Source organism: Globicephala melas, chromosome 11, assembly GCF_963455315.2.
Source record: "Globicephala melas chromosome 11, mGloMel1.2, whole genome shotgun sequence".
NCBI lineage: Eukaryota > Metazoa > Chordata > Mammalia > Artiodactyla > Delphinidae > Globicephala > Globicephala melas.
In genome coordinates, this window is record NC_083324.2 from 87038323 (window position 1) to 87060512 (window position 22190).

At 40.9% G+C, this 22190-nt stretch overlaps 1 protein-coding gene across 1 annotated transcript in view; it reads left to right on the forward strand.

Annotated features, from left to right (window-relative positions):
- MBOAT1 (membrane bound O-acyltransferase domain containing 1) overlaps window positions 1-22190 on the forward strand; it is a 112606-nt gene that overhangs the window by 72662 nt on the left and 17754 nt on the right. The window contains exons 5-10 of the mRNA XM_030881300.3: window positions 9474-9529; window positions 11574-11628; window positions 13085-13268; window positions 15179-15371; window positions 19968-20071; window positions 22040-22104. Coding sequence (XP_030737160.1) covers window positions 9474-9529; window positions 11574-11628; window positions 13085-13268; window positions 15179-15371; window positions 19968-20071; window positions 22040-22104 — 657 coding nt within the window. The remainder of the gene's footprint in view (window positions 1-9473; window positions 9530-11573; window positions 11629-13084; window positions 13269-15178; window positions 15372-19967; window positions 20072-22039; window positions 22105-22190) is intronic.

Consider the following 22190-nt stretch of genomic DNA (forward strand, 5'->3'; position numbering starts at 1 on the left):
CTAAAAATCTTATTTAGGATTTTGTTGAGGAATGAAGCAGTGATTTGAAGTTGAACTTGGCGTTTTAAAGCAGCCTGATGCGATAGCTATTCTCTTTTGAGCATGCATGTGAACCTATGTGCTTAACATACTTACTTAGAGTAAGAGCACAGACAGGAATTGAACAGGATTGGAGTATGTTAGTGTTTGTGTCCAATAACGTATATATGTTTTTAATTTGGGGAGAGCACATAAACTTGTACTTCAGATGATTCTGGGGCTCGCAATTTTGTTACCATTCTGAAAGTAATCAAGACTGATGTTAAATGGTGAGGACGACACACAAGATACACTTTTATTAGTGCTGCTAATGTAGTTTGTATCAATACATGTAGAAGCCAGTGTCCTCCATGTTTTCTCTGTGAATATGGGTGATTAACAATACTGGAACATTTACTGTTCTCCCTGGGGAAGCTCAACAACTGCTTGTAATAAAGCTGATACTTGATTCCTTTTAAGTTGGTGATAGTGAACTGATTCCTTTTTGCTCACAGAAGGGCGCAAATCGAGTTTTCTTCTGAGGGAAGCAGCAAGAAGGAACCTTAATTCCTTTTGCAGGCGAGGCCAGATTCAGGCAGATAATTGCTCTCCCATCATGTTGGCAATTTGAGTTACCCATGTGTTTTTGAAAACATTATGAAATGAGAACTCATATGCTGCTAGTGGGAGTATGAATTGGTACAACCGTTCTGGAAGGCAAGTTAGCCATAAATTTTAAGCAAGAATTTTTTTAAAGTTTATATCCTATAATAGGATAAATTCCTAGGAACTGAATTACCTTAAGGAAATCAAATTTATTCATAAGCGTGTTCAACTGTTATCGATAATAGTGCAAAATTGGAAGCTCCTAATTGGTCCAAAAGAGGTGAATGATTAAATTATGATACTAATATACATCCATTAAAAATGATGTCGTCAAAGAATATTTAATGACATTGGAAAATGCTTACAATATAATGGAAAATCAAAACCACAAAACAAATACATGTATTAAGATTCCTTTTTTGTGTGTGTGTGGTACGCGGGTCTCTCACTGTTGTGGCCTCTCCCATTGCGGAGCAACAGGCTCCGGACGCACAGCCTCAGCGGCCGTGGCTCACGGGCCCAGCAGCTCCACGGCATGTGGGATCTTCCCAGACCAGGGCACGAACCCATGTCCCCTGCATCGGCAGGTGTACTCTCAACCACTGCGCCACCAGGGAAGCCCTAAAATTCCATTTTTATGAATGTGGACATGTGTAGAAAAAAGAGTGGAAGGAAATAATACATGCTAAGACAGTGATTCTGTCTGGGGTTGGGGGTAGTCTTTATAGGTGATTTTAATAATTGTTTTATATGATTGTAATAATAAATTCTAAATGTTATTTAAATATATTTGAATGCATACTATGCATGTGTATCGTGGTGAACTGCAGCCTACACCAGTGGAACAATAGTCGTTTGTGTTCCTGGTTATCCTGTTGGGCATTCTAGAAGTATCACTTGCCCACATCCCTTGGAGCAGTGGAGATCATTGCCCTGTTGTTCCATGCGAGATGTTTTCCTCTGTTGGTTTATGATATCCTGATCACTCTACCTAACCAGCCCAGTATGTGCAAATAACTGGGTTCTATAATATGAACAAAAGAAGAGGTTTGCAAAGAGATTTCCAGATTAGCGTATTTCATGTTTCTCCTTCAGTCTGCTGCCAGCTTTTCAGTAATTAGCACCATCACTTGGAATTTAATTCTGAGGACACGAGTATAAGTTATACCAAGTATATTTGGCGGGTTCCTGTTAAAATGGAGAGCTGGTGATTTTGTTGTTGTTGAGTGCCAAAGAATAGAGATTAGATGGGTCTGAACAGATACCAGTGAACTCTGAAGTGAGTCCAGAGGAGTTTCCATTGCCTTCATTTGCAGCCCTAGAAAGCCTGGTGGAACTATGTACTTTCTTCGCTGTGACTCCAGGAGTCCCTTGTTTTCTTCCCCCAGGCTGGCATAGTTGATAGGAGTTTGGGAGCATTGTACTAAAGGTATAATATCATCCCCCTCCTCTTCAGTAATCCCGGAAGCAGGGGGATACTGGAGGGGCAGAAGCAACAGCCTCCTGTCTGGCCCTCAGCTCTTGGGTCTGGGCCACGGGCTGCAGTTTGCATTGTATCTTGGCGCCCCTAGTTGTTGTGCAAGATCCAGCCCCGTCCTAGATTGCGGTCGATTGGAAGTTTGTTGCATTGGATTCTCCCATCCTGTCAAACTTCTTGCTGGCCTGACTCCTTGCTTTCCTAGTATGTATGCATTGTAAGTGGATTTGTATTATAAACAAAGAATTGATGAAAAGATAAAGTATAACTTTTTGCATCTAAAATTACCTGTTAGGGAAAATAAGATCCCTGAATGTCAGATTTGGCTTGATGCCGTCCAGCCAGCTGTGATTGGTTGGCTCTTTTGACACCTCTAACTGATGACTGCATCATCTCATTGTTCCATCCTAGCTTTACCAGGACAGAGAACTTAACCACTTAAGGTCCAAAGATTAAGCTACAATAAGCAGGTTATCCTGGAATTCTGCTCAAAACAGAGTTTTGCTTAGTGTTTTAAAAACAGGTTATTTTTTGTTGGGAGTTGATACAGGAAATGGAAATGGATGAATGGGTACCACTACTGGTAAATTGCCCAAAGTCTGTATCAGAAGGCATTGATTTTATGTGTGTGTGTGTGTGTGTGTGTGTGTGTGTGTGTGTGTGTGTATGTGTGGTGGGGAGAGCAGAGTGGCATGGTTGTTTCTTTTTACTCTAAACATATCTCTATCTGCCTGTTTTCCCCGTACTTTATTTCCCCCTATATTTCTTTATCCAAATTAGACTAATAATTTTAGGTTCAGGAAGAAAAAATTTTCTTCAGCTTTTTTTTTTTTTATCATGAAAAAAATTCACAGGACAAAAGAGAAATGGCCCCATCTCAACCCTGCTGGATTCAAACCTTGGTTTCCGATTGGTCAGCTGGTTCCCATAGATTCAAGGGCAGGGGCCTCTGACTGGTGAGTGTGTAAAAATCCAGGAACAGGGCCTACTTCTCAGGGGGTGGATACTCTGAGCACAGCTAAGCTACTAAGGCCTCATTGTCCTGAGGAAGTCCTTTGGCTGCATCAAGGAGCCTTTCTGTGCCCTTTGTGTGCTTGTAGTATGTGTTTCGATCTCCTGGGTTTTGTATTTTTGCCGGAAAAAACATGAATTCCGATCACAGACCAACAAACACGTCTTAGATTATATTATGTTTTGATTGAAATGCAACATCGATGGTATTTGAGTGTTTTTTAAAATATATTTATGTATTTATTTTGGCTGCATTGGGTCTTTGTTGCTGTGTGTGTGCTTTCTCTAGTTGCGGCGAGCGGGGGCTACTTTTCGTTGTGGTACGCGGGCTTCTCATTGTGGTGGCTTCTCTTGTTGCGGAGCACGGGCTCTAGGCACGCTGGCTTCAGTAGTTGTGGTACACGGGCTCAGTGGTTGTGGCTCATGGGCTCTAGAGTGCAGGATCAGTAGTTGTGGCGCACGGGCTTAGTTGCTCCGCGGCATGTGGGATCTTCTCGGATCAGGGCTCGAACCCGTGTCCCCTGCATTGGCAGGCGGATTCTTAACCACTGTGCCACCAGGGAAGTCCCGGTATTTGAGTTTTATCCTAAGTCGGTAACTCTCTGGATTTGACTCTGAAATCTCAGTAAGCTGTGCATTCTGAGTTTGGCATCTGATCTACCCATCGGTTTAAATAAATTGATCAGTGAAAAGCGTTCAGAATGGACTTCCTCTGTTCAGGAGCGTATGGCGCTCTTCCCTACACCCACAGAAAAGTAAGAATGTAGGAGGACTCTAACTCCATTTCCTTTTCTGCAAGTTGTCAGTATGTTGTTTTTTATAAGCCCATGATCATATGTGTGAGTCGCTTCTTATTTAAGTTGCTAGAAACTTCTTCAGATGTTTAAAACAGAAACAATATATTATTAAAAGTATAGTCTAGATCATGGGTAACAAAATTTGATCCATAGCTTCTTATTTTTTCCCCCCAAAAGGGAGATTTTTTTTCCCTTAAAGAATGATAACAATGTGGTTCTTACATAGGCCCAAAGGTACAGATTGAACATGGAGTAATTATTATTTATTTACATTGATCTAGATACTCAGTAGTGTGTATTACATTAGTCTGGGTTCTCTGAGAAGCAGACCCCAAGGTGAGAACAGATGTATGAGATTTGTTGGGCGAAATACCTGTGAGGGAAAACAGGGAGGCAACTGGATGAGGCTGGGAGAGCCATCAGATTAAAACGCACGTCTCACCCCTGAGATGGGAGAGGGAAGGAAGGAAGGGAGGTCTTGGACTGCGGTGCAGTTCTGAGCCTGTTTCAGCGAGTTCAAGGATGAGTCCTCGAGCTGGAATTCCCGGGCTGAGGAGCACCGCGCCTGGTCTGGAGGGCGTGGCTACCCTGCTGTGCTCAGTCATTGGCTGGACGTAGCCTCAGGGAGGCGTGGGCTGAGCACCAGCAAGGTGGTGGAATCAGAGGATGCAGCTGCAGCCAGTCAGTTGTGCACCCCCAGCAGCCAACCTGAGAGGTGCTTTCTCATGCCCACCACTTCTGTGAATAGACTCTAAATGCTTTGCTGAACGTGTGCCTAATTATGGAATACATTAAATCTAACCCCAGAAAGAGGAAAACAAATGGTACATTTCTGTAGAGGCTGAAGGTCAGGCTAATTCCATGACACATTTCCTTTATGGATATATCAATTTTTTAGACCCTTTGAAAATGAAGTTGTGAATTAAATCAGATGTAGGAACTTGGTTTGCAAATTGCATGGTCACCAGAATGTGTGTCTCAAAACACAAAAAACGTGTGCCGGGCTTTGTGTAAAGAAGGCTGGGAGTTTAAGTCCTATTACTGATTCCTCAGGCTTACAATCTTACAGGAAAAAAAAAAGCACAAAGAGGCTTTGAAAACAAAAACAGTCATATTTGGCAACTACATTGAATGTGATGCTTAGTGTAAGTCCCTTTCAAGAAAAACAGCTCATGGCATCTGTTATACATTCTGGGTCAGAGGTGTTGTTAAACATCAAGAAGATGAGCTGTGAAGTTATATATTTGTCTGTAAGACGAAATTGCTCTTATAGAAAGTTTTGATGTAATCCTTATTTCTAGGACCCAAACCTCGATGTTCTGGAAGCAGTTATTTTTTTCACTATACAAGAGAGTGGTCAAAATTACTGTCAGCTGTGAGCATGTCTTGCTGTGCTAGAATGACCACTTTGGGGGCTCCCTTGTCTGCCACCCCCCACTTCTCCCCAGTCCTGGAGAGCAAGTCACCCCTCCCTTCCACAGTCAGACAAATCACTTCTCCTTCTCTTCGCCTTACACAACATTAGGAATCTTGTTTCAAACGTTGGCCACTGGACTTTTACAAATAAGATATAAAGTTGGGTGTAGGTGTTAAGATGTCAAAGGGCATTTGTTGACACTTTCTTTAAAATAGTTTATCTTATTAGTTTATATTGACAGTTTAAAATATTACATGCTTATTATTTTAAAGAGATGGAAAATGGAAATGAGAACGAGAGGAATTAAAGAAAATGGACTCACAGAGAGGTGGCCGAGTGCAGTGGGCACATCAGCCTTGGCCTAAAGATGGTTTGCGTCTGATCCCATCCTGCCACACCTGGGTGTGGCCTGAGCTCAGGGCACAGAGGCTGTGCGGCATCCTAGGTTTATCCCAGGGATGCTGTCATAGGACGTTGACCAAACCTCAGCTTTCTATGTAAATGAGTCATCAGTCCATACGGGTCAGAGATAGCAAATTCAACAAGAAGCTATGAGAATGGAGATCAGATAACCAGGCTAAACTTAGAAGGTCTGAAGGAAAGTAGGGTAGTTGGGCAGTGGGATTTTATCTCGTCTCACTGGGCAAGGATAGAGCTATTAAAGGTACTAAGCTAGGCTAGATGATTGGAAAAACAGATGTCTTTTTTTAAATTAATTTTTTATTGGAGTAGAGTTGATTTACAATGTTATGTTCGTTTCTGCTGTACAGCAAAGTGAGTTGGTTATACATTCACATATATCCACTCGTTTTTAGATTCTATTCCCATATAGGTCATTACAGAGTATTGAATAGAGTTCCCTGTGCTATTCAGTAGGTTTTTATTAGTTATGTGTTCTACATATAGTAGTGTGTATATATCAAACCCAATCTCCCAATTTATCCCTCCCTCCCTTTCCCCCCCTGGTAACCACAAGTTTGTTTTCTACATCTGTGACTCTATTCTGTTTTGTAAATAGGTTCCTTTGTACCATTTTTTAGATTCCACATATAACGATATTTGTCTGTCTTTGTCTGGCTTACTTCACTCAGTATGATAATCTCTAGGTCCAACCACGTTGCTGCAAATGGCATTTTTCATTCTTTTTATGGCTGAGTAATATTCCATTGTGTGTGTGTGTGTGTGTGTGCGTGTGTTGTGTGTGTATATATATATATGTACACACTACATCTTCTTTATCCATTCCTCCACGGATAGACATTTAGGTTGCTTCCATGTCCTGGTTATTGTAAATAGTGCTGCAGTGAACATTGAGGTGGATGTATCATTTCGAATTATGGTTTTCTCTGGATATATCCCCAGGAGTGGGATTGCTGGATCATATGGTAGCTCTATTTTTAGTTTTTTAAGTAACCTCCATACTGTTCTCCATAGTGGTTGTACCAATTCACATTCCCAACAACAGTGTCAGAGGGTTCCCTTTTCTCCACACCCTCGCCAGCATTTATTGTTTGTAGATTTTTTTGATGATGGCCAGTCTAAACCGGTAGGAGGTGATACCTCATTGTAGTTTTGATTTGCATTTCTCTAATAATTAGTGATGTTGAGCATCTTTTCATGTGCCTCTTGGCCATCTGTATGTCTTCTTTGGAGAAATGTGTATTTAGATCTTCTGCCCATTTTTTGATTGGGTTGTTTGTTTTTTTGATATTGAGCTGCATGTGCTATTTGTATAGTTTGGAGATTAATCCCTTATCAGCTGCTTCGCTTGCAAATATTTTCTCCCATTCTGTGGGTTTTCTTTTTGTTTTATTGATGGTTTCCTTCACAGTGTAAAAGCTTGTAAGTTTCATTAGGTCCCATTTGTTTATTTTTATTTTCATTACTCTCAGAGGTGGATCAAAAAAGATCTTGCTGCGATTTATGTCAGAGAGTGTTCTGCGTATGTTTCCAAGAGTTTTATAGTGTCTGGCCTTACATTTAGATCTTTAATCCATTTTGAGTTTATTTTTGTGCTTATTTTGTGTTTATTTTTATGGTGTTAGAGGATGTTCTCGTTTCATTCTTTTATGTGTAGCTGTTCAGTTTTCAGGTGTCATTTTAATTGCAGCTTTATTGAGATATAATTCACATACAATGCAATTCAACCACTTAAAGTATACAATTCAGCAGGTTTAAACACACATGCAGAGTGAATTTACAGAGTGTAACCATTTTACCACAGTTAATTTTGCAACATTTTCATCACCCACCCAACCCAAAGAAACCTGTATGCATTAGCTATCACACCTCATTTCCTCCCAATTCCCCGAGACTTAGGCAACCAGCAACCCATTTCTCTGTGGATTTGCCTAGTCTAGATAGTTCATATAAATGGAATCATACAATATGTGGCCATTTATGTCTGGCTTTTTTCACTTAGCATAGTGTTTTCAAGGTCTATCCATGTTGTAGCATGTATCAGTACTTTATTGTTTTTATTGCTGAATAATATTCTCTTAGAGGGACATATCACATTTTATTTATCCATTCATCAGTTGATGGACATTTGGGTTATTTCTTTTGGGGCTGTTATGAATAATGTTGCTCTGAACATGTATGTACAAGTTTTTGTGTAGACATGTTTTTATTTCTCATGGGTATATACCTAGGAGTGGAATTGCTTGGTCATGTGGTAATTCTATGTTTAACGTTTTGAGGAACTGCCAGACTGTTTCTCAGGTAGCTGCACTGTTTAATGTTCCCACCAGTAATGTGTGAGGGTTCCAATTCTCCACGTTGTGGCCAAAACAATCTGTCTTTTTGATTCTGGTCATCCTAGTGCTTGTGAAGTCGTATCTCATTATGGTTTTGATTTGCATTTCTCTGAGGGTTGATTACTACTGAGCATCTTTTCATGTGCTTATTCACCATTTCTTTATCTTTTTTTAATATAAATGTCCATTCAGATCCTTTGGCCATTTTTAAATTGTTACTTTTGTCTTTTTATTATTGAGTTCGAAGTGTTCTTTATATAGTCTAGTACGAGTTCCTTAGCAGATATATGATTTGCACATATTTTCATGCATTCTGTGAATTTCACTTTCTTGATTGTGTGTGTCCTTTGAAGCACAAAATTTTAAGTTTTAATGATATCCATTTAATCTATCTTTTCCTTTTGTTACTTGTGCTTTTGGTGTTACATCTAAGAAGTCATCGCCAAATCTAAGGTCATGAAGATTTATGCCTGTGTTTTCTTCTAAGAGTTTTATAGTTTAGCGCTTACATTTAGGTCTTTGAACCATTTTTAGTTACTTTTTGTATGCTTTTTATGTGGATATCTAGTTGTCCCATCGCTATTTGTTGAAGAGACTATTGCTTCCATTGAATTATCTTTTTGTGTGTGTATGATTTTTTTTTGAACATCTTCATTGCAGCATAATTGCTTTACAGTGTTGTGTTAGTTTCTGCTGTATAACAAAGTGAATCAGCTATATGTATACATATATATGGGGATATAGGTATACACTGAATTATCTTGACATGCTTGTTGACATGGGTGTCACTTCTTAGGCTTGTATTTGATGGCTTTTTTCAAAATAAGATTGGTGCTATTTTTGGTCACTAAATGGTTTATTTACAGGCAGCTACATTTTACAAATGTATCTTTTACTATGTGTGAATGAAAGAATTGCCTTTAAATAGAACAAAGCAGGTTAGAGCATATTCGCATGAAGAAGCCAAGATCATATCCATCCAGGTGGAACCAGGGCACTGGATTAGGTCACCTCCCGAACCAGTGCTGCTTACATTTAAATGTGCATTTGAATTCCATGGAGCTCTTGTTAAAATGCAGGTTCTCATTTTCCCGGGGTGGGAATGGAGTGTGAAAGTCTATGTTTCTGACAAGCTCCAGGTGATGCTGGCAGGGCTGGTCCTAGAACTTAGCTTAGAGTAAGAACGCAAGAGGGAGTTTCTCCGGTGATCTTCTTGTTCACTGTTGCCTATCTACTTATTTAAAGTGATTTGGAAGGGAAAAACAATTGTTTGAATTCTGTATTTTATTTCATAATCTTCAAGATGAAACACTACCATGCCCAGAAATGGAATAAATGTTTTCTCCAGTGGCAGTCCTGCCAATCTTGATTGTTTTCTATCTTCCTTTTAGGCCTTTGATGATTGTCACTCAGAAGATCACAACCTTGGCATTCCAAGTTCATGACGGTGAGAAAAACAGCCCTCCTTTTGGTTCTAAGAGTGAGCCTGACCTTCAGAGCTCTTCTTTTCTACCGTATACACAGTCCAGATGTTAGACAAGGGCTGGCAGATCTTGCAAAAAAAATTGCAGCCCGCTTTAATCATAGCTTTTTACTTTCCCAGCTATTATTTACCATTTCCCTGCTGAATCCATAGTCTTGGCTAAAATGTTTATATTGAGAATGGTGGGTTTTCTGTTTAGTTTTACAGTGTTTTAAATTTAAGTTAATGTGTGGTGCTCTCTGCCCTTCATTTCCAAATCCATTCAGAAGAAATGGAATCCTTTTTCTTTGGTTTAATCTCTGAGAAGCTCATGAGGTAATAAAATGTTAAACAGCATTGGCTAGTTAACCATTTTTGGGGGGTGCGGGGGCTTGGAAAATTATCTAATGAGATTAGCCCAAACCTATAAAAAGCTGGGAAGAAAAATTATCTTTTCTTTATATAAAACTGAACATTTTCTTCGCTCAGGCCCTTCCTGATAATGGCCAGAAAGTGTGATTATTTCCACTGTTGATACTGGGTTCCAGGAAAGGAGGATGGCCCTTCCATCCATGTGGAAGGTTTCAATATGGGCTTAAGAGATGCCAGGTGCAATTAGTAAAGGTATCTTCTGCGGATTTGTACGGCTCTGGCAAATGCTTTGCAACTGTTGAAACTTCTTTATGTGTTGACGGGTTGGGAAGATTTAGTCTCTGCTAGCGAGTCTTCCTGCTTTTCCTTACAGCTGGGGAGCTGATTTAATTTCGTTTTGACCCTGTTTATTCCTAGTTCATACTTGGTGATTTAGTCATTCTGTAGAGAACTGAGTAATTTTATTCTGAGGATGGAGTCTTTCTAGGGTGAGCAACTGTCCTGGTTTGCCCAGAACCCAGAAGTTTCCCAGGATATGAGACTTTTAGTGCCCACGTTGGCAAAGTCCTGGGCAAAATGGGATGATTTGGTCAATATTTTTGTACCTGAAAACCATTTGGTAGTTGTTATAGACTCACATTAGCACCGTAAGTCAATAGCTAAAATCAGTTTAATTCCTGGGATTGCCAGAGCTGTACTATTTGATGAGATCTTAGAAAAAAGTGAGGGTGATTTTTTTCTTTTATTAACATTGCTTCTTGGTTTTGTTTTGTTTTTAATACACAGGATTTTTGCCTAAATTTACTTTTTAAAGCATTCTCAGTTTACCCTGTTTTTTGGAACATCCCTTACATGCAGCAAAATGTTTATTTGCCTTTTTCTTTTTTTTTCTTGTGTGTGGGAGGAACAAGTAAATTCCAGGAACACTCTGCCTTCTCTTAGGCATGTTTTTGAGTTGCCTTGATGGTCGGTAACCCTAATCAGTCTTAGCTGAATATACAGTTTTAAAGTCGACTTCTTCTGCTCTTTAGATGACAGTTCGGTTTCCTTGACTATTAGTTAACATACAGATTTTATAGGAAGCACAAATGTGATTTGGTTGGGAGTTTTTCTGGCATGGATGAGTTTTAAAAGAAGAAAAACCTCTTGATAATTCTTTTGTGTTTTCCGTGCATTCAGGGTTACGTTTCCTGTTTTTTGTGGAAGAGGAAAGTCCCCTATTCCTTTCCCCATCCGTTCCATTGCATTCCCAGCTTATACCAGGTATCTGCACCCAGCATAATCAGGAAGGCAGTTAGGCAGGTGCTGGCTGCAAAGGCAGGCTTATGTCTCTCATGGAGCAATGAAAACGTATACAGCGTGGTAAGGAGTGTATGAGGTGTGAAGGGTTCTCTGGGATCCATGTTCATACTGTGTGAATTAAATCGGGGTAACCCCTGAATTCTCCCCTCTTCATAACCTATAGAGACTTTCCTCCTCACACGTGTCCTTACAGGCAGCCCTTTGATCGATTGAAAAAAATGGAGAACGGGGACTGTTTATGATCGATGAAACAAAAACGAATCACTTCTTTCAAATGAGTTTTTATAAGCCTCTTTAAGGATTAAGTTCTCTACTTCACTTAAAACTTCTTATTTCTCAATATTTCTTTTCATAGGATTAGGTCGAAAGGCTGAAGATCTTTCCACTGAGCAACGTCGGCTTGCTGTAAAGTAAGTTTGACAATATATTCTTGAGCCCCTTGGGTATCAGTATCCAGAGATCTTCCTTAATGTTGTTTATTGAATGAATCTGCTATTGATGGACACTTGGGTTGTCTACCAGTCTTTGGCTCTTATAAATGGTAAGCCATGATAACCTTGTCCATAGGTCATTTTAAATGGGTTTGGGTATAGCTGTGGGATAGATTCCCAGAACTGAGAGTGCTAGATCAAAGGGTAAATGGCTCTGTATTTTGTTAGTTTGACAGGATTCTCCTTCAGTGGGGTTGTTCTCTTTATTCCAAAATTATTTTTATTGGGCATGTGTCTGAGGGTTGCCAAGAAACAGTTAATTATCAGTGCCTATCAGTATGATTATGCTGGCATGAAAAAAGATAGGAAGTGGGGTTGGAGAGATAAATATGGGCTGGAGAATAGGATGAAGGAGGAAGCTGAAGGTGGTCTTTGGCCAGAGTTGATATGTAGTAGAAAGAGGATGGGTATCGGAGAGGAAGGGAGGCCGTATAAGGTAGGAGAATAACGCTGACAGAGGAGCAGAAATGGCTTATGGGGTAGCACATGGGGAAGAGTGGTGCAGCCATGGTGGAGGGTTCCTACCAGAGAGTAGCGGGAATAACTGGGATATGTAAGAGAGGGTCCCAGCTTCATTCCTTCATTAAGAAATTGGGACTTGGAAGCCACGTAGAAAGTTATCATTGGAAGTCTAATGAACCAAGTTCTTTGCTAAGCATCATGGGGGTGTAAATGCTATAGGGCGTAATTCCAGTGACTGGTTAGCAATGGCATCTGAGGAAGCCTTTGCCCACAATTCTGTCCTGCTTGACGAGCATGCCCTTTCAAAGGCCCTTAAAACACTAGACAGAACTGGTCTCTAGAAATTTTTTCCTGCCACTACCCTTGTCTGTTGTCCAGGACCTCGTGTCTGGATGCCAAAGCAGACAAGAGGCTGTTACAGCTGTAGTTTGTGTGGCCTCAAGTGGAAACCGGTTCTACCCATCATTTGTTTTGTATTTATTTTGGCAGTTGGGAGGGAGTTTTCCCATTTCAAAGCATCTCAACCAACTCACGTTAGGTCGGGTTCCGACCCTGCCTTATGTTCAGTACCTTCATTTTCTCTGGTAGACAGACAGCCAAGGTTGTTGAGAAAGAACGTTTCCCAGCCTCAGGGTTGCCTTTGGCCCACTCCTGGCCCTCCGCGTTTATAGCTGTGGGTGGCCAGCAGAGGGCGCCACGGAGTGCTGTGCCTTCTCTGCGCCACCCACCTCAATAACTTCCTTTCAACTTGATTTCTCCTTAGACGGATTTTTAAAGAACCAGAACAAGGAAAGATCATGCCGCGTTTAACAACCCGCAGAGACAACACCTGTGTTTACGATCGGCATATTTGCAAATATGAACGAAAAATCAAAGACTGAAGACTCTTCAACTTTTTACTTTATTTTCGCAGAGCAAAACCCTCCTTTTTGGAATACGTAAGCTACCTTCTCAACTTCATGAGTGTCATAGCAGGCCCTTGTAACAATTTCAAGGAGTATATCGCCTTCATTGAGGGGAGACATACACACATGAAGTTGCTGGAAGTGAACTGGAAGGAAAAAGGCTTCCACAGCCTGCCAGAGCCTTCTCCCACTGTAAGTTTTTAGTGCCAAGTATGTACCCAGAGGTCCAGAAAATGAGCTTTGCTGCCAGGGCTGACTGTCACTTTTCATTGTTCTAATTAAAAAGCCAAACAGTTTATCAGAAATCTTGGCTGGTAACATTTTCCCCCCGTTTGTTTAAAATATCAATATTGGTATTTATTTGCAGTAGTTCTCTGTGTTGGAGCAACAGATGTTTATTTCACAGAGCCAGTGCACAGCTCATTGGCTGGGAATATTGAAGCAATGAACCCATTTGCCAACCAGCCAATATTTAGTGCCTACAATGTGCCTATGACTGTGCTTTTAACACATTCAAATTTATGAGTGTTTTCTCTTTATGAATAGAAATTCATAGACAGCCAAAAGATACTATGTCATAAATGGTGGAGGAGGAAAGAGTGGGACCAGAATAAATGTGCTTTTTATTGCAGATCCTGCTTTTATGGCAAGGGAAACCAGTTTTACACTGGCATGCCTGTAGTTTGGTCATATTGACTTTGAGAGAGTTTAGGTGGTTTTTTTAAACAACATTTAAATTTTAATCTGAAGTGTATTAACCTCAGATTAGTCAACATGCGCTTAATTCACTGAACTTTACAAATATGCTGAATTTATCCAGATCAAATATCCTATATTTAAGGGAAATCTGTAATTAATTGAAGGGATGGGGAACATTGGAAAGGGAGAAATTGAGGATAATTTAAATACTTTAAAGTGCTACCATCAGGCAGCATTAAGTATTTGAAAATTTAAGTGATTGATTAATAAAGCATGCATTTTTGGAGAGTTTTGACACATTTGGGTCCTCTGCTCTTTATGATTACTTAGATGTCTCAGCCCCAGCGGTTTTATCGACATAATCTAGGAGTGAGGTCACTGTGGCTGGGAGACATCAAAGTAACCACAGGTGTTTCTAGGGAGTATCTGTCACAGGAGTGCTGCGTTTCACATACTTGAATTTGGAAAATAACATTATTAGAGAGTCTTCACATCACCCTCCAAGGAGACTCTCGCATTTTTTTGTGCCCAGAGAACATGAAGCGGTAAGGTTGCATTTTGGCTAAGGACACACGGATGGGAGGGGCTGGCGCACACAAGCTGCTGGCCCCTCAGCAGTGTCATCATAGTTAAGCGTGGTGCGCACTGAACGGGGAGCCCCGCACTGCTTTCAGCCCCTTGTAAATATTGACGCGCTGAAACCCCAAGCCACCCTCTGGGGGAGGTGCTACTGCTATCCCTATGTTACAAGTAAAAGAAGTCTGTTTTTATAAAGTTGGGAACTATAATTCTGTTGATGTTTGGCATGTCAGGGGAACCAGGCAAAACGATTCCATCCAGGGGAATTTAAAACCTCTGTATAGCGTAACCCCAGAGCAGACTCCATGTAAACCATCCAGAAAGGTTTTCTAAAGCTTTCTACTACCTGCCCACGTTCTGGCTCAGACGTGTAATCATGTGCACATAATCCTTCCCAGCTAAGCCTCTGTGCCCCTCGCTGGTGATTCAAACCCATTTCCTTGGCTCTGCTGGCTGCAGGACCGCAAGGCCAATGGTTCGTTCTTTCTGACGGAAGATCGCCACCCTGTAATGTTACTGATTTCTCTTATGTTTTGGGTAATAAAATCAGCTGCCCATTGTTGGTAGAATGTGCCGGTAAACGTTTTCTTTTGTTTTAGATCCATCCACCTCAGGTGTCAGAGGTGTATTCTGCCTCTAAATATAGCACATAATGCCCATCACCCACTACGTGCCCTGAGGAAGAATGCCTTTTGCCACTCCTTCTAGAGAATATTGCCAAAGCAGCTTTGAAACGGCTTTGTTCTCAATGTGCCTTTGCTGAAATTGTTTTCCTCATACCAGTGTCTTCTGAATAGTTACCTCATTTTTCCCCCCATTTTCAGGGAGCCGTGATACACAAATTGTGCATGACCTTGGTGTCTCTCCTTTTGTTTTTGACGCTTACGAAGACCTTCCCTGTCACCTGCCTGGTTGACGACTGGTTTGTTCATAAAGCAAACTTTCTGACCCGACTCTGCTACTTATATGTGGTCATGCAAGCCTCGAAGCCGAAGTATTACTTTGCCTGGACGTTAGGTGAGTTTGTTGGAGGGTGCTAAATGAATGAGGGAAAAATGATACTCCTTGGACGGCTTGGCCAGGGCAGCATTTGGATCAGCTAATCTAAAAAAAGTCCAATGCGTGATGGAAGGCAGTTGAGCCAGGGTCACTTTCTACCTTCCGGAGTAACCCTCTTCTTTCCCGCCGCCCGTAAACTCAATTATCTGTGATAAGGAGGAAAGAAATCCCGGCTGTTGTTATTAACAGACGTCACAACCTGGAAGCTGCTGCTTCTACCAATCCTACTTGGAAAGTTAGGGGAAAATTCCAGAATGATCTGGCTTTCTGGTAATTTTTCTGGCTTGTCTGTAATACAGGATATACACTGACTTAATTGTATCAACACACGTGCTCATTTAGGTTACACTTCTTTAAGAAATGGTTGGTTAAGCTTTATGCCTTAGAAACTGATTTCAAGTGACTTTTTTTTTTAAAGGTAGAAAGTTCAACTTAATTTTGTATTATCACACTTTTTTTCCCCCTGTGAGATAACTTTAGTCAATATTAAGGTTTCATCTCTTTCCTTTTAAATAATTTTAGACCAGAAAAGTTGAAACCTTTGCTAAAGTGAGCAATAAACCTTCTGTTTACTTACCAAGAATGGTAAAGTATTTTGATAAGGCATGGTAACCGTATCTATTTCACATTTGGAACCCTTTCAGGAATGGAAGTTTAACACCTTAGCTGCCAGTGACCTGGGGCTTGATGTCAGGGAACAGTGACTTGGTTTATGAAGCCAAATAGATTATTAAACTCAGTTCCTAGTGCTTAGTCCATATTTCATAAGAGCACAGCACTTAACTGAGTTCTCTTCTCTCATTTCATGCTCCACGTTTATAGCCCCCAAATCAAGATCGTAGCTACTGTTTTTTTCATTTATTATTTTTATTACGGTAAAATATACATAATGTAAAAGTTGCCATTTTAACCATCTTTAGTGTACGATTTAATGGCATTAAGTTCATTCACAGCGTTGTGCAACAATCGTCACCACCATCCATCTCCAGAACTTTTCCTGAAACAGAAACTGTCCATTAAACAAAGAAATAACCCCCCATTCCTCTTTCTTCCCTGCTCCTGGTCCAAATTATTTTTAAAGGTCACAATGTTCAGAGACAAGTTCAGTCTAGCGCAGTATTTATGTTACGCTTGACCAGAGAGAGACTTCAGAGCTTTTCCAAAATTTGCCACGGGGGAAATTTTGTTTCTGGTCCCATTCAGTTTAATTCAAGGAGTTTTTTTGTGGAGTACCAGTCTGTGTGCTATGAGGAACTCAAAGGTGAGTAAGATATCTCAGCCCTCAAGACCGTTACAGTCTGTGAGGACACAGACGTGTACACCAACCAGGCAATACACGTCAAGAGCTGCCCCAGGAGTAGGATTACAGAGGGGATGATGTATATGGACTGGTCCTTGGGGAGGGCTTCCAGAGTCTCCGTGTATCTGATTCCTTTTTCTGCAGATGCTTTATTATTGAAAAATAATTTCCTTCGTAGGTAGGCATTAGGCCTACTATGGATGGAATACTGGGCATATTTTTGTATGTGAAGTAGAGTTTTCGCTTTGCTCCAACCTTGAGAGAGAGAGAGAGAGGGAGAGAGAGAGAGAGAAAGAGTGTGTGTGTGTGTGTGTGTGTGTGTATAATAGAATCTCACTCCTTTCCTAACCTCTACTTCTTCACTTTTCCTCCTTTTCTTTTCCCCTCTCCCTCCCCTTCCCGCTGCCGTATTCTGTATCCCAGGGCTTATGGGCTGGCTTCTGGAGTAAAGCAGCTCCTGATTTAAGGAGGAAAGAAAGGCCATGCCGTAGTCTCATAGGGAAAGTCTAACACGAGGTGGGTTGTGCTGGCGGGGACCTGGGTGGGGAGGGGCTTACGGGGCACAGGGGTGTCCGCCGTCAGTCTGCTCGTTGCGGAGTGACCCCAGATATTTGGAATAGAGGAGTGACCCTTTCCATGGACAGCTTTCTCTGTGGACTTACCTCTTTGTTCTCCCCCACTGCCCTTTCTTTATTGTTTCTCGTGGCTTCCGTAGAAACACTTCATTACTTTGGCCTCCATTTGAAGTTTGTTGTAGTTTCGATTGCATGGGCTGGTCTGAAATTAAGCTTTGTATTATTTATGAGTAAAGAAGCAATGAATAGTGTAACAGGGAATGTTTAAACTGCTTAACTGAATAATTGTTTTATCCAGCTCCTTCAAACACCATTTACATATAATTGATTAATAATACATGATTATAAATTTAATCCTTAAAGCTGGCCTCTTGATGAATCTCAGCTGAGTTGCACTGTGTAAGCCTAATTCTAGTTACCGTTTCTATGGAAAGAGTACAGCTATTTTCTTTGGACTTAGCATAGGAGGCTGGTTGGTTGTTTTTCTTCTAATTAGTACTAATGAGTGAGACTCAGTTTTAGCCCAGGCTGTGTTCTAAAGATCACAGATTCCAAAATGTGGGTGTCTAAATGAATTTATCTTCAGTCATATGTTAGAGCCGTGTACCATGCAAGCGAAGCCAGTTTTAGACTGGTGAAATTAGAACCTCTAACTGCTCTAAAGCAAAAACCAGTCTTGGATACAGGGGAGCAGAATGCGCTTGGGGGAGCAGGGAATTCTGACCTCCTCTAAATGCAGCAGTTCGGAGAGTCACCGCTTCTGGTTCTTACATTTATCTTTCAGACGACTCCTAGCCACTCAGGCTGTGGAACCAGAGTTCTCGTATTCAGATTCTAGCACTGTTTAACATTGAGATCACTCAGGTGGTAACATTACTAAGCTTTAGTCTTCTTAATAGCAAGATGGGGGTGGTAATAATAATGATAATAATGGTGGCAGCTGACCATTCTTGAGTGCTCACTTGGGCCAGGCCCTGTGTTATGCACTCTACATATATTCAATTTGGGTTAATCCTTTCAACATCCCTTTAAAATGGGGACTGTTATTACATCCATTTTCTACTCAGGGGAATAGGTTTCTAGAAGTTAGACAACTCTCCCAAGGCTGTGAATTGACCCTGTTCCCAAGTGGAGAAGGGAACCCAGGAGAGCTGTCATTCCCACCCTGAACCACCACCTTGCTCACAATGGTGTGATTAAATGAGAAATGTCTGTGGAATGCTTTACAGAATCCTGGAAAAATAGTAAGGACCCCCAAAAAAAAGTCATTCTTCTTTTTTTTAGATCTGAGGCTGGAGATGGGAGAGGGAATTCCTGGGTTGCTATGCTGGTCCCAGGATGGTCAGCCCAGCCCTGTTTTTAGTTGTCAACACAACCCTCAAGGGCTTGTCCTCTCCTGGTTTAGTTTATTTCTGTCATTCACAGTTTGTGCCCACACATTTTAAAACTCTTGGTTTCTTAACTGGTACACTCTGCCTTTGTTCTTCTTTTCCACTGAGTTTCCCTCTGGTCGGCTTGGGAGAAAGACGTATTAGGACTCGGTACTTTTCCTCCTTTCTTCTAAAAGAAACCAGATCATTTTACAGTGAAGCTAAGAATAAGATAAGCGATACTAAATCATCAACGCTGCCAAAAGGGAAAGGAGGCATACTTAGAGCGGGTGATTTTTCTTCAGAAGTCCAGCTGGAGTTGGACCTGAACTCCCATAGAAATGGAATGAACACAACTAGCGAAGGAAAGGTTTCTCTGAGCTCTCCCCCAGATCTCAGACTTTAAAATTTCATGAGTTTATTTTTCTTAGGAAAATATTCTAACAGACTGAACTTGAAAGAAGATAAGTGAAGAGAAAAAATTAGCCTCTTGGCTATCATAATACAACTGTGTTGATTTCATCAGATCTCTTTTTGAGTGTAAAAAATTTCATTAAGGAATTGAGTAGAACTGAATTACAGCAGGGGGACATTTTCATAGAGTTCAGTGAAGTGACATAACGGTGGACACAGGAGCTTTTGGACTGACTTTGTGGGTAGGGTGGCTTTGGTCATTGTGTCCACATGTGGCCTCTATGGCAGCTGGTCCCAAATTCACATCTCTAGAACCGTTCTTTTTCTTAGCTTCTAAATTTTTCTAACTGTATCTTGGCTGCCCCAACTGATATCCTACTGGCATGTCATGCTTAACAGGTCCAGAATGAGCTCCAATTTCTCTTTCAGAGCTGGTTCTCCTCCTGATATAATGATATCAGCCTGTGTCCCGCCATCTTTAATGACAGCTCTTGGACGGAGTCCCCTATATCTTCTGGTCTCTGAGCTTATATGTATTTTCACCTTTTTCCCTTTCTCCCCTTATATCCAGTTGGTCACTAAATCTTCCTGTTTCTTTGTTTTGCTTCTTCATTTCTCTTTTTTTCATTTTGCATTCTGTGAGCATCTAACACCTTCCTTCTTACTTAGCAGATGCTCACTAAATGCTAGTGAATGAATAAAAATGAATAAAAGTTGAGGTCACCCAAGAGCCCAAACTGATTCATAATGGTGCCAGGTCCTTTAAATTTATTTTGGTTTCTTTTCCAAGGAAACTCTCTCTCTTCATCTTAAAGCTAGACAGACATTTAGTATCTGTTAAAGCAGCAATGTGACTTTTGCTCCACATCCTAATGTGTTGTTTTAAAAACCATAGCTGACGCAGTGAATAACGCAGCTGGCTTTGGGTTCAGCGGAGTGGATAAGAATGGAAATTTCTGTTGGGATCTGCTTTCTAACCTAAACATCTGGAAAATTGAGGTGAGTTTATCATGCTTTTGAATCAAGCTGCCATTGTGAATAAAGCAGATGGTTTGCTGTGAGTGTGGCATCCACAGAAGTTTATCATCAGTGTGCGAGGAAAAGCTGCTATCAGGAAATGCTGGCTCCAGCAGGCTCGGGGACATTTTGTATCCTGGAACTTCTTTCCTTTTTTTTTTTTTTTTCTCTTTTCTTTTAAGGTGCCTACTTTCTTGGCAGTATTAATGGTTCAAGTAGTAACAACACACGAAAAATCTGGAAAAGAGCCAGGAAAATCTTTTTGTTGCTTACATTCCTGTTCTGTCAACTAGAAAGTACAGATATCATTTTCTCTTGTTCACATTCTCCTTTCCTCAGTCAAGGGTACAGACTAGCAGTTGTATTTCAGCATTGCCAGTGTTCTTGGTGGTTCCTTTGGAAACATTTGTAATGCCTTCGCTTTTAAGAATTGTAATTGGTGCACAGCTTTTAGGCCACTAGAATTTGTGTGGTTTTTCTTTTTCGCTGGCTTTGTTCTTGGACCACAGTTCTGGATATGTTTCAGTCTCTAGAGGTGGTCTCTCTGGGGCCCCATCCTTCTTGGTTCCCTTGGCATTGTCATCCCTCGGAGCTGAAAGGAATGCCAAGTCTTGGGCCCTTTTCCTCCTGGCAGCTGGTTGGGAGGAAGGGCATGATTCTCAACATACCAAAGTGTTGGTTCTCCAGCCACGTGACTCATGGTTGCTGGTGGTTGATTTTCCACCTGCCACAGGGCAGGCAGAGTGCCACTGGCGAGTTTGGGCAGAAAGGGGATGCCATATAGGGCAGGAAACCCGGGATGTGGAGACTGACCACCTGCCACCCACATTTGGTGGAAACTAGGCCTTCAGGGGACCTGTGTTCTGGATAAAGGGCTGAGTTATGTATTTATTATAAAAGAAAACCAGAAGGAGAAAGTTTGTATTTCCAATAAAGTTGATATAGAGCGAGGAGCTAAAGGGTACCAAGGAAGTCCGACTTATTTAAGGCACCTTGAAGCTGTGTGTATAGCATTTTATCAGCCATAGAAGGTGTCTAAATGGATAAATAAAACTCCGTAGGGTTTTGACATTAAAAACTCATAGTACAAAAGTCTGTCTGTCTGTCCATCATTGGTCTGATATCTCTCTCCCTTCCTTCCAAACATATTACATTAGGCCAGTGTGTGGCCTAAGATTTTCTTACGGTTGAAACAGAAAACAGTGACATTTGCACTTTTCAACTTCGTTAGGAATTCTGGTTCTTAAATGTTTGCTTCATGCTTTCTACCACCAGCCTTTATTAAGTCTTTTTCTCTTCTTTTTTCTTTTGAATGAGAAAACCCAGTTGATGACTTATTTTGGAATCTCTCTTTCTCAATGGTTGATTTACCTGCATCATTGCCAGTTGGGTGATATCTGTTTCCTTTTCTGTATTGTGACTCCTTCCTGCATAAAATCTCCTTACTATCCTAGATACAATTGGAAGCACTTGAACCTGTGCTATTTGTAGAATAACTTCACCAGACTGACCTGGTTTACAGATGGCCACAGAATGAAAAGATGACAATTAAATTCAAGCCGTCTCCGTAAAGGCGCTAAATTCACATGATGAAACTTTTCCGGTGGCAAATCCCATTTTAGAGTATTTAGTTTTAAAATTCAGATGACTTAAATTTTGTGTTTCACCAGAATGGAAGGAAAACCTACAAAACATTCCTTCAGTCGTCCTATAATTTGAAAATAGATTGAGAAAAATTGAGACTTTGTGAGCCAAGTTTTAGTTGCAAAGTAAATCTTATAAACCCCCGAAAATTTGACTGTGTGCAATGGAACAGCAGATCTGCTCCTGAGTCAGTACTCACTGTTGAAATAGCACGTCTAATCTGCCGCCAGGGAAATTCTGGGGAGGACTTTCCATTTCTTGGGGTATTTTTAAAGCTAATGATAGGTGTTATTTTCTCCTTTCTAGACTGCCACAAGTTTCAAAATGTACTTAGAAAACTGGAATATTCAGACAGCTACTTGGCTAAAGCGGTAAGGAAACCAAAAACGACCTCATTACTCATGGCACTGGGATATGTTTAGATGGGTGTCATTAGATGAACAGCGATAGTCTGCCA